The 12,030-nt window shown below is 39.2% G+C and overlaps 1 protein-coding gene across 3 annotated transcripts; it reads left to right on the forward strand.

The window, feature by feature from the left end:
• The first annotated feature begins 32 nt into the window (after positions 1-32).
• On the forward strand, positions 33-11,919 carry LOC120310553 (coiled-coil domain-containing protein 82-like). 3 transcript variants are annotated; one of them, XM_039349060.1, is made up of 9 exons: positions 35-188; positions 1,340-1,424; positions 2,605-3,201; positions 4,182-4,431; positions 4,558-4,650; positions 5,441-5,562; positions 7,641-7,811; positions 9,569-9,754; positions 10,340-11,919. In XM_039349060.1, exons 3-9 carry the CDS (start codon positions 2,614-2,616, stop codon positions 10,436-10,438), a joined length of 1,509 nt encoding a protein of 502 aa, XP_039204994.1. In that variant the 5' UTR covers positions 35-188; positions 1,340-1,424; positions 2,605-2,613; the 3' UTR covers positions 10,439-11,919. The 3 variants fall into 3 exon arrangements, with proteins under 3 accessions (XP_039204997.1, XP_039204994.1, XP_039204996.1); XM_039349062.1 differs by having other exon boundaries at positions 157-293; XM_039349063.1 differs by lacking the exon at positions 9,569-9,754 and having other exon boundaries at positions 33-188.
• Positions 11,920-12,030: the final 111 nt, after the last annotated feature.

Genomic DNA, 12,030 nt, shown 5'->3' on the forward strand with positions numbered 1-12,030 from the left:
AGCTGGAGCGGCCGCCTGAACAAGGAGCCGGAACTGAGTGGTGGTAAAGCTCAGCCAATTACAGCCGGGAAGAAAAGAAGCGGGCCCGACAAACAAAATGGCCCACGCAGTTTTGTTTTGATAGCTCGTGTTTCGCTCCGCTAGCTGCGTCCGCCAGTCGTTTCCTGGAAGCGCTTTCGGAGAGTCAGGTGAGCGCTGCCGGCGTCCGTCTGAATCTCGCATTTCAAGGGAGCGTTGCCTAGATTTGGAAGGGATCGCGAGGAATCCCATCACGCCCAGCCCGGACCTGATGGGTTTGTAGCCCAAAGCCTCTACCAGATTTCGAAGGAGACGCCCGAGCGCAATAAGTTTCGCTTTCGGTTTCTCTTTTTCAGAAGCGATCAGGTTTACTTTTAAGCTACCTTGGCAGAACTGGAATGCCAGAAAAGTGGGGAAAGTTTAGGGTTGTCATTCAGTCTTCCACCCGCTTAGTCTTTCCCTAGGATTCCGAGTCCCATAGTCCCCAGCAATCGCCCTCCGCTACCTCCTGGGATTCGATCGCTCCTTGCAGCCGAGAGGGACATTTCAAAGCGAAAAGCGATAGTTTGCCTGATGTTAACAGAATAACGAATTGGAAGGGACCTTGGAGATCTTGTAGTCCAACCCCCGGCTCAGGCAGGAGACCCTATACCATTTCAGACAAATGGTTGTCCAGTCTCTTCTTTAAAACTTCCAGTGTTGGAGCATTCACAGCCTCTGGAGGCAGGTTGTTCCACTAGTTAATTGTTCTGTCAGGAAGTTTCTCCTTACTTCTAGGTTGCTTCTCTCTTTGATTAGTTTCCATCTGTTGCTTCTTGTCCTGCCTTCAGGCGCCTTGGAAAATAGCTTGACTCCCTCTCAGCCCCTGAGAGATTGGAAGACTGCTATGATGTCTCCCCTCATCCTTTTCTTCATTAAACTAGACCAGGGGTATCTTTCCCTCTTTCCTCTCCCTCTCTTTTCTTTCCCTCTCTCTCTCTCTTTCCTCTCCCTCTCTCTCTTTCTCTCTCTCTGTCTTCTTTCCCTCTCTCTCTTTCTCTCCCCCCTCCCTCTCTCCAATCTTCTGCTCACCTGGCAAAGAGAGAGAGAGAGAGACATTGTTATTTGATGCTGTTATAGTGTGTTTTGGATGTTGTCTCAAAGACACACTACAAGAATATGTTGTTATTTGTTATTACTTATTAGCTGTTGTTACTTTATGTGTTTCATAAAAATAATATTATTTAATAATATTTTTGTTTTTAAAAAGTACTTTTAATCAATATCAGTTTCTGAAAAGTCTCTGTTTTCCGATGTTGAACTTCTACTTTTACATTTACAGACTTCAAGAGGAGTTTGAAGTGTAGCATAAACCAAGAACCAGTTTGATATAGAGGTTAAGGCAACCAGCTAGAAACCAAGAAAAGGTGAGTTCAAGTCCCACCTTAGCCATGAAAACCAGCTGGGTGACTTTGGGTCAGTCATTCCTTCTCAGTCCAACCCACAACCTTACAAGGTTGGGGTTGTGGGGATAAAGAAAAGAAGGAAGAAATATTAAGTATGTTCGCCACCTTATTTCTAAAAATAATAAAGATGAGGTAAAAATAAACAGAAGTAATCTTTCATATGGTCATGCTTAGCATCCTTAGCTGGCTCCGTGTTTGCCTTTTTCCAAATACCTATCAGATTATCTTTGTTTGATGCAGAAGTCTGAGGAACCTAATAAGCAGTTATGAAGGGCTAGTTATGTTGCAGGCCTTGAATCAATATTTTGGCAAATTCTCTGGAAATTCTGTAGTGCTCCATAACTTGCAGAATTTATTTCCAAAAAATGAGATTTTCTTTCTGGCTTCATTATAATTTTAAAACATTAAAATGTTCCATGAGATTTCTCTCCCCATATATACACAAAAAAATGGGAGTTTTCCTGGACTCGTTTGGCTGATTTGGGATCTAGAGGACAAAATCCTTTTACCAAAATATACCTGTGTTAGATTTCATTGGCCATATGAGGCAATGAGTTCTGAGAGACGTTACAAGTACTCCTTGACTTACAATTGAGCCCAAAATTCTATAGCTAACAAGACAGTTGTTAACTGTTATGCCCTTTTTACAACCTTTCATGCCACATTTTTAAGTGAATCGTTGTAGCTGTTAAATAAATAACAATTGTTAAATGAATCTGGTTTTCCCATTGACTTTGCTTGCCAGAAGGTCACAAACAGGAATCGTGAGACGCCAGGACACTGCCACTACCACCAATACAAGCCAGTTGCCAAGCATTCGAATTTTGATCTTGTGACCATGAGGTTGCTGCATGAAAAAGTGTGAAAAAGTCACTTTTTTCAGTACCATAGCAGCTTTGAACAGTCACTAAATGAATGGTTGTAAGTCAAGGACTACTTGTACTTTCCCCCCCCCAATTAACAACCCATTAAATTAAGGGTTTACTGTACATCCACTTCTTTTAAGTCTGGAACAAGGGGTGTTAGCAGAAAAGGAAAATCTTCATTTTTGACTGGGTTTCCCATCACTGTTTTAGGAATTGTAAAAGCAAAAATATGAACTTAGAATTCAGAATTTATATATGTATATATATATTTTTAGAAAATCCTTATGGAAACTAATCCTCTAAGGAAAAGATACAAAACTAGAAGCACGACAGCAGAATCAGTAGCCAAATCTCATATTGACTGGAGGCTGACTAAAAGATACATATTTCCTGAAAGTCAGGATGATGACGATGAAATTACATCCTCCTCCTCGTCAACGTCGTCATCATCATCGTCATCAGAAGAAGAAGAAAATCCCAAGTCCAGTTCGAAAGAAGATGTAGATGGAAAAGAAGAAGAGACTTCCATACTTAGCAAAAGGAACAGTGAGGCTGGGAGTGATACAGATTTTCAGAAAGGTGATGTGTCTTCAGAGGATCTGGAAGAAGGAAACATCTCCTTTGGAAAGAGGAAGAGACTTCGGGCAGCCTTGATATATGACAGTGACGAAAGCAGTGACAGTGATGTTCCTATGAAAGTGATCGCTAAAGGCAGGAACTTAATTAGCGAAGACGATTTATCTGTTGATGGGGAGTCACCTACATCCCCAGCAGAGAAAGCTGCAAATAAGAAGCGAGAAAGACACATAAAACTGCAAGAACTGTCTTTCCGGCAATCAAGAAAATCTGGCAAAGTCAATCAACATGATGAGGTACATTCCCAATTCATTTTCAAAACATATTTTCACACTTGCTTTTTCACGCTGGCCCACAGATGGATTTCACCTACTCCGTGTGAATTTAGAAGCATCTTTTTTTATTTAAATGATCCTAACACTAGGAAAGTAGCCATAAATTATTGGCTTGTGAGTGACTTTGTTTGATTACGTGCCATTGAGTACGTAATCTTGATGACGATGTTATCATTCAGTTGTGTCACAGGCTAGGTCTTTCCGTTATCAGACTTGTGGACTTTAACTCCCAGAATTCTAAGCCAGCATGGAATTCTGAGAGTTGAAGTCCACTAGTCATAAAAGGGCCATTGTTCCCCACCCCTGCTCCACATCTTCTGATCTTGCACTTCTACTCTTAATCAACTCTTAGTGACCACATAGACTTTTTCCATTATAATCTGTAACTCTTCCAACAATGTCATTGCTATTGTAACTGACTCCCTCCGCCTTGCTATTGGTTATCTTCTCTTTTCTTCCATCTTTCTCAGCATTAGAGCCTTCTCTAGAGAATTGGGTCTCCATATAACATTTCTGAAGTTGGATAATATGAACCTGATTATTTGTGTCTTCAATGGAAACTCTGGATTGATCTTTCAATAATCTATTTGTTTTCTTTGCTGTCCATAGTATTCACAGGAGTTTTCCCCAACCCCAAAATTAAAAAGCGTCTTCTTATCCTGCTTCTTTAAAGTCCAGCTTTCACTTTGATAGAGCATCACATGGAATGCCATTGTTTGCACAGTTCTGATCTTTGTAGATATTCTATTTATTGTTTTATATGACCACTCAATTCAAACTTTGCAATACCCAGGGGCCTAACATAAAACATATTGGTACAATATTCTCTATATACGCAGCAACATTACTTTAACATGAATTAATACTAACTCCATTCATGAAACACCAATGAATTCAACTAAAATATTCTATTAATACTGTGCCTTTTTTCATGTCACCAGAGAAGTGTAGATTATGACTTGGTACAATATGATGCTCACTCACTCCTCGCAGAAGAAGAAATCGGTGATGTGTCTGATAACGACAGCATGAAAGATTTCATCAGTAATGATGATGATGAAGAAGAGGAAAAGGAAGAAGAACAAGAGGAGAAGAAGTTGGAATGGGGCAACTTTAAGGAAGAAGAGCACCAGCATCAAGACAGAAAGCCTCATGAGGCCAGTAACTTATTGGAGAAACACGTTCAATCTGGTAAGGTCATAACATCAAATAAGAAGTAGCTTAAATATCTTTTCTACAGTATTTATTAGCACCTAGTCATTTATTCATGCGGGCTGTATTGACACATATTTCTGTTGATTTTTTTTTTTTTAACAGTGTCTGAGGTCAATCTTTATTTGCACTTTCAAAGAGTCGTAAAAGTCTTTCTCATCAATGCAATTGATGATACATTTCTGAGCTCCTTATATGGTAAGCAAGCACCCTTCCCAAAAAGGCTATTTGTTATCTTCTTTCATTTTTTTTCTCGGAGCAGTAAATAAATGCATTAGAGCGAATCCTTAACTTACTACCATTCATTTAGCAACCGTTTGATGTTATTGTGACGCTGAAAAAAGTGACTTACGACTCTTTGTCTAACTTACAACCAGGGCTTTTTTTTTTTTTCATAGAACGCCCAGAACAGAGTTCCGGCACCTTTTTTGGATGGAACCTTGTAGGGTAGGCAAGGCAAGGCAGGTTGTATGACGTGTGTGAATTCCGGCATCTGGGGGGTTTTTTTAGAAAAAAAGCACTGCATATAACCATCATAGCATCCCTACAAGTCAGGTTACAAAATTCAGGCAACCAGCATGTATTTACCATGGTTGCATTCTCCTGGGATTACATCAGAGTTGGGGAACGATGGCCCCTTTAGAACTGTGGACTTCAACTCCCAGCATAGCTGGCTCAGGAATTCTGGGAGTTGAAGTCCACAAGTCATAAAAGGACCATCACTCCCAACCCCTGGAGTACATGATTGCTACTCCCAGCCCACTTCCACCAAGCAAAGTCAATGGGAGAAATTGAATTCCCTTAAGGACTGTGTGACTCACTTAACAACCATGGCAAAAAGGTCATTAATGAGGCGCAACTCACTTAACAACCGCCTTCCTTAGCAACAGAACTTCTGTTTCCAATTGTGGTCGTAAGTTAAGGACTCCTTGTACTCTTTATAAAATTGTGATGTTACTAACAAGGCTTATTTATTTTCTCTCCAAAGAGGGGAAAAGACAAAAGAGATACGCACAGGATATGCTAACTTCCCTCGATTATTTGGATCACCGCATTATTCAGCCTCGCCTCAGTCTAGTTTCGGGATGTCGCTGGAAAGAACGATACATGGTACTAAATTTTCCACTTAATCTTTTGATTTAATTGCTTAGTTGATTTGACTCTGGCATTCAGATCCATGTGGTGTGTTATTTTTCTTAGTACAGTATGCAACAATGAAAAAGAGTAACCTATACAGGTAGTCCTCGACTTAAAACAATTTGTTTAATGACCGTTCAAAGTTACAAGAACACTGAAAAAAGGTAACTTACAACCATTTTTCACACTTATGACGGTTGCAGCATCCCCAAGATCACCTGGTCAAAATTCAGGTGCTGGGCAACCAGTCCATGTTTATGACAGTTGAAGTGTCCAGGGCCATGTGATCCCCTTTTGTCACCTAGCTATTCTCTAAAGCCCCTGAAGGCAGGACAAGAAGCAACCGATGGAAACTAATCAAGGAGAGAAGCAACCTAGAACTAAGGAGAAACTTCCTGGCAGTTAGAACAATTAACCAGTGGAACGACCTACTTCCAGAAGCTGTGAATGCTCCAACACTGGAAGTCTTTAAGAAGAGACTGGACAGCCATTTGTCTGAAATGGTAGGGTTTCCGCCCAAGCAGGGGGTTGAACTAGATGATCTCCAAGGTCCCTTCCAACTTCTATTATTACTATTATTATTATTATTATTCATACCTGACAAGCAAAATCAATGGGGAAACCAGATTCACTTAACAATCATGTTACTAACCTAATAACTGCAGTGATTCACTTATCAACTGTGGCAAGAAAGGTCATAACATGGGGCAAAATTCACTTAACACATGTTTCAATTAGCAACAGAAATTTTGGGCTCAGTTGTGGTCGTAAGTTGAGGACTCCCTGTAAACATATGTATCATAATGTCTATCAATAATGTAATGTGAATATACACTGCTTTTTCATACATTAAAATGTTTGGTGAATTCACCGAAAACTAGGTATTGACTGAGCCATATGCAAAGCATTCAAAAGGACTGCTGTATAAAGACTATTGGTTGGTTTCCTAAAAGGCTTGTAAAATTCTTCAGAGGCTGCCCCCAGTATTGGCTGTCAATCATGTGCAATCTCTGGGGTCAGTCTTTTAAGAAGCTATGTATGCTTTGCGAAGGATGTGGCTGCTTTAAAACTAAGAGAAGCTTGGTATGGAAATGCAAAGCTCACAATTTTGCAAGCAACTGGTGCTTAGCACTGAACTGTTCTGAGAGTTATAGTTATAGTCCTTAAAGCCCTACATAGTTTGGGACCATGTTTTCTGAAATAATGGTTTATTTTAGATTATTCCATTTGGAAGGATTCCCATATAGTGCCCTGGGCATGGCTGTGAGGGCTTGGTGCTTTTGGTATAATTCTGTTCTCTGAATTATAGTTCCTACCAAACTGATCCCCTTGTTATCATTTTAAAAAGTCTCAGAATTCTAGTTTTAAAGATTTTGAATTGCTGCTTCAAATCCAGGTAGTCCTCAACTTACAACAGTTCATTTAGTGACCGTTTGAAGTTACAACAGCACTGAAAAAAGTGACTTATGGCCGTTTTTCACACTTACGACCGTTGCAGCATCCCCAAGGTTACCTGATCAAAATTCAGGTGCTTGGCCACTGACTTGTATTTATGACGGTTGCAGTGTCCCAAGGTCATGTGGTCACATTTTGCAACCTGGCAGGCCAGGTCAAGGGGGAAGCCAGATTCATTTGACAACCATGTTAACTAATTTAACAACTGCAGTGATTCACTTAACAACCGTGGCAAGAACTCACATGACAAATGTCTCATTTAGCAATAGAAATTTGTGGCTCAGCTGTGGTCGTAATTTAAGGACAACCTGTATATTTGTAATACTTTAATGCAGGGGTGTCAACCTGCAGGCCCATGGGCCGGATGCGTCACACAGAAGCCGCATCCATCCCATTGCCAACAATAGCAAAATAGTCCCGATACGTTGCATGCATCCTGATTTAGTCCTTTTCTCATTTGCCTTAAAGAAACCTGAACTCCATTATGGTTGTAAGTCAAGGACTATCTAAATCTACGGTATATGAATGTGTAATATCTCCAAAATATTGTAACTCAATCCCTGGAGCTATCAATAACAGAATTTTAATTTTTCTAGACACGAGTGGACAGTTACTCTAATGTCCGCATAATTTCACAATGCTCAGAGATGCGTATTTGTGAAGCCTGTGAGCTGGACAGAGATTGTAAGTTTATAGTGGTTTTTTCTGGAGAACAGTACGATCCTATAACACTGAAAGTGGATGACTTCTTGTCCCACGATACACAGGTAGGCTTTGCTAATTACTGAAAAATGAACATATTTGTGTGTTTTAAAGTCTTTGTACTTTTTAGGCCCATTTTGTTCACAGGTTTCACATGTGGTATTTAAAAATAATGTCTGCCAGAGACGTAGTGTGCTCAATACCAAAATGGGAAAGTTGTTTCGTAGGTACCAGGATAGGATCATTACTCACTGTACCCATCAGTTTTTCCTTAAAAGAACCTTCAAAATTCACCTTTCCAAAATCTCTAGAGATTTCTCTGAATCTGAATTGCCTTTTCTGAAGTTCTAAAGCAGGGGTTGGGAACAATGGCCCTTTTATGACTTGTGGACTTCAATTCCCAGAATTCCTGAGCAAACCATGCTGGCTCAGGAATTCTGGGAGTTGAAGTCCACATGTCATAAAGTGGCCATCATTCCCCACCTCTGTTCTAAAATACCTGTTGTTCTTTCCATTTCCTATTTTTTTCAAATCTTGAGCCTTCCAATCTTTGTTTCATGTTTTCTTGTCTTTTAACTCTGATTATCTCTTGTCTGTTAGCTCATTACGAGGGGGCATGACGGCTCAACGGTTAAAGACATTGAGCTTGTCAACTAACAGCCTTCATTCGAGACTTGAGTGCAATGCAATAGAGTCAGCTCTCATTCTTGCCCCAGCTCCCGCCCACCTAGCAATATGAAAGCATGCAAATGTGAGTGGATAAATAGGTACCATTTCGGTGGGAAGTAAACAGCATTCTGTGCACCTTTGGTGTATAGCCATGCTGGCCACATGGTTATGGAAATTGTTTTTGGACAATGCCAGCTTCCTCGGACAAAGAAATGGAGATGAGCCCCGCCCCCTAGAGTCAGGCATGACTGACAGGGAAATCTTTGTTTTTTTATTAGTTTAATAAAGGTAAAGGATTCCCCTGTCCAATCATCTCCGACTCTAGCTCACCTCCGTTTTTTTGCCTTCCTGAAAGATTTGTTTTTTACATTGTTTTCCACTTCAGATCCAAATACTATAATACAGTTCATGCTATTTATTGTTTATTTCTATCAGCAACCAAGAATAATCAGAGTCACTTCCTTGAAATAAGTGCTAATAAACTTGCATGCAAGAATTTTTTTTATAATATTTGTGTATCATAAACTTCTTGTGAAATTCCTTTTTGAAGAATTTTTTTACTGTACCTACTGATTCAGAGTGGAAACTAGGGTTGACGTTTAACATTGTATTATCATACTGTACTACTTTATTTACTGCCCAGTCTTTACAAAGTCTTCTATAAAACTTAGATAAATGTATATAGAAAGTCTCAAATTTAAAACCCGGCTCAATTTTGAAATCTTTTTTCTATTGACATTTTGTTTTTCTGAATGCACAACCCAACATTGCCGAAAATGAAAATGCTAGATATTGGCTTAATTCAGAACAGCAGTAAATATTTAAAAATAATGGTTTTTTTCTGATATTTATGTGCAAAGAAAGTAACTAATCTTACATAGCTGGATAATTAAGTAAACAGAAGTGAATTGGTCCATTTAAATGATTTTATAATGTGAGAACTATGTACTTTGAAGCAACATTTTGTCCAATTCCTTTCTGCACTAACAGCATCTGCTGCCCATATGTACAGCTTTAACGTAGTGAGTATTTGCTGGGCTCCTAATTCTCTGTTCCCAAATTCTCTAATATGAAGTGACTACTTAACTAACTAATTTCAGTGTTTACTACTGTTATTAGAATATACCCACTAAAAGAACTTACGTTTCTGCAGAGGTTGAAGGTTGGTGTTGTATGTCAAAAGCGTACCCAGGTTTATCACGATCTGAAGCACTATAAATATAAGTTGTATCAGAAATGCTGTTCAGCTATAAAAGAGGAATATCGTCAAGATGAGCCAGCCAAAGAGTTAGTGAAACGAGTTTTCAGTCAATTGAATGAAGACAACTGGATATGTAAGGTAACTCAAGTTTGTTGGAAATGCATTGCTTATGGATTAAGTGAAAGACCGAAGGGTTTCTTATAACATCTAAGAAGAATTAGACGTAGTCTTTGACTTACAACCACAACTGAGCCCAAAATTTATGTGTCTAAGTGAGACATTTGTTAAGTGAATTTTGCCCCATTTTACAAGTGAATCTGGTTTACCCTTTGACTTTGCTTGTCAGGTCGCAAAAGGTGATCACATGATCCTGGGACATCCCAACTATCATAAATATAGAGTCAGTTGCCAACTGTCTGAATTATGAGTGTCCCCAGGTCATGTGATCAATTTTTGTGACCTTCTGAAAAGCACAGTCAATGGGGAAGCCGGATTAACTTAACAACTGTGTTACTAATTTGACAGCTGTGGTGATTCGCTTAGCAGCTGGGGCAAGAAAGACTGTAAAATGGACAGTCTCACTTAGCAACAGAAATTTTAGTCTCAGATGTAGTCATAAGTTGAGGACTCCCTGTACTTAAAATTTTATATACTTAAACTTAGAATTTGAAATGATTCACAATAGTGTTTTTCTTCTTCTTCTTCTTCTTTTTTTTTTTGCAGGAATATTCTGTCCTTGAAAGCTATCTGGATGAAGCAGAAGAATTCCATGAATTTTTAAAAGATTTTAAAAGAGAAATCCTTTCATTTGTGCAACGCTGATGGATTTTTTACCTCTATATCGCATTTCTGCTATTTTTTTTTTCATTTATAGTTCACTCTGGCATGCAAATATATGTGCTAAATTTCTTTGTTTTCTACCTTGTTTTAATTATCAAAATAATCTTCCAAATAGAAATTTTATAGAGGAAGACCCTTGAGGGCTGGATTGCTCATCGAACTATCCTAAAATCAAACTGCACATTCACTCAACAAATGAATTTTTATGCACAGGCACTTTCTTCAAAGATAAAATTTTCTGTGTTGCTTTATGACTCTTTTGGTCTTCGTCTCTTAGTATCATATTTTCTACATTTAGTTTAATTTTTTCAAATAATCTTCGTAAAACCTTCAGTCTTATGCTTCCTGCAGATACAGAATTCAAGGATTTTATTACCAGTGATTGTCAGAGGAAGAAATGTAGAAAGGAGCTGCCCTTAATTTTTCAGGCAGTTAAAACTACGTACATTACACTATAAAAAAATAAATTAATTGTAAGTGCACATACCTTCCATGTGTCCAGCTTGCAAAATCAGGACAAAAACATATTCGGCCTATTTGGAGCAGAGGTGTCAAACTGGCGGCCCACAGGCCAGATGTGTCATGCACAGGCCACACCCACTCCGCCTCCGCAAAGGCAAAAAACGTCACGATACGTCACATGACGCGATCGAGTTTGACACCCGTGATTTAGAGGATGAACAATTTGATTTTTATGTCAAAAGTAATTTAAACTGGAAATGTTGATGACTGGGCACAGTCTGCAACAGCCTTGTCATGAAATAAAAAGTATGAGGATTCCCAGCACAGCCCAATCTACAGGTAGTCCTCGATTTAACAGCTGCTCATTTAGTGATCATTCAAAGTTACAGTGCCACTAGAAAAAGTGATTTATGACCATTTTTCAGACTTACGACCTTTGCAACAGCCCTGTGATCCTGAGATCAAAATTCAGATGCTTGGCAACTGCTTCATACTTATGACCGTCGCAGTGTCCCAGGGCCATGTGACTACCGTTTGCAACCTTTTGCCAAGCTGAATCAATGGGAAGCCAGATTCACTTAACAACCGTGTAAGTAACTTATCAACTGCAGTGATTTGCTTAACAACTGTGACAAGAAAGGTTGTCGCACTTCGCAGCAGAAATTTTGGGCTCAATTGTGGTCATAAGTCAAGAACTATTTGTATTTTGATATTATTTTTATCTATAGTGCATCCCCAAGACATTGTCATTTTCATAATGTGGCACTTTATCTAAGATACGAACCACAGAAACCTACTGCTCCATGTTTCTCCTGTAACGATGGCCAAACCGTGAATTGGCGCAGCCAAATGCTGAGTTGGTTTTGCCCTGAAGCGAAATAGCCAACTAGAGGTAGTCCTTGACTTATGACCAAAATTGAGCAGTTTCTGTTACTAAGTGAGACAGTTGTTAAATGACTTTTGCCTCATTGTACAACTTTTCTTGCCACAGTTGTTAAGTGATTCCCTGCAGTTGTTAAGTCGGTTACATGGTTGTTAAGTGAAACTGGCTTCCCCACTGAATTTGCTTAACCAAAGATTCCCAAAGGGGATCACATGACCCCGGGACACTG

Source organism: Crotalus tigris, unplaced genomic scaffold (assembly GCF_016545835.1).
Source record: "Crotalus tigris isolate CLP2741 ecotype Arizona unplaced genomic scaffold, ASM1654583v1 scf7180000018224.911827, whole genome shotgun sequence".
NCBI classification, from domain to species: Eukaryota; Metazoa; Chordata; class Lepidosauria; order Squamata; family Viperidae; genus Crotalus; species Crotalus tigris.

What these genes read in the sequence shown, in the direction of transcription:
- LOC120310553 (XM_039349060.1), top strand. Translation starts at nt 2,614, where the DNA reads ATGGAAACTAATCCTCTAAGGAAAAGATACAAAACTAGAAGCACGACA. An exon ending in GGAGAAACACGTTCAATCTG is followed by an intron (nt 4,432 to 4,557) that starts GTAAGGTCATAA and finishes TTTTTTTAACAG; the next exon opens with TGTCTGAGGTCAATCTTTAT. An exon ending in AAGACAACTGGATATGTAAG is followed by an intron (nt 9,755 to 10,339) that starts GTAACTCAAGTT and finishes TTTTTTTTGCAG; the next exon opens with GAATATTCTGTCCTTGAAAG.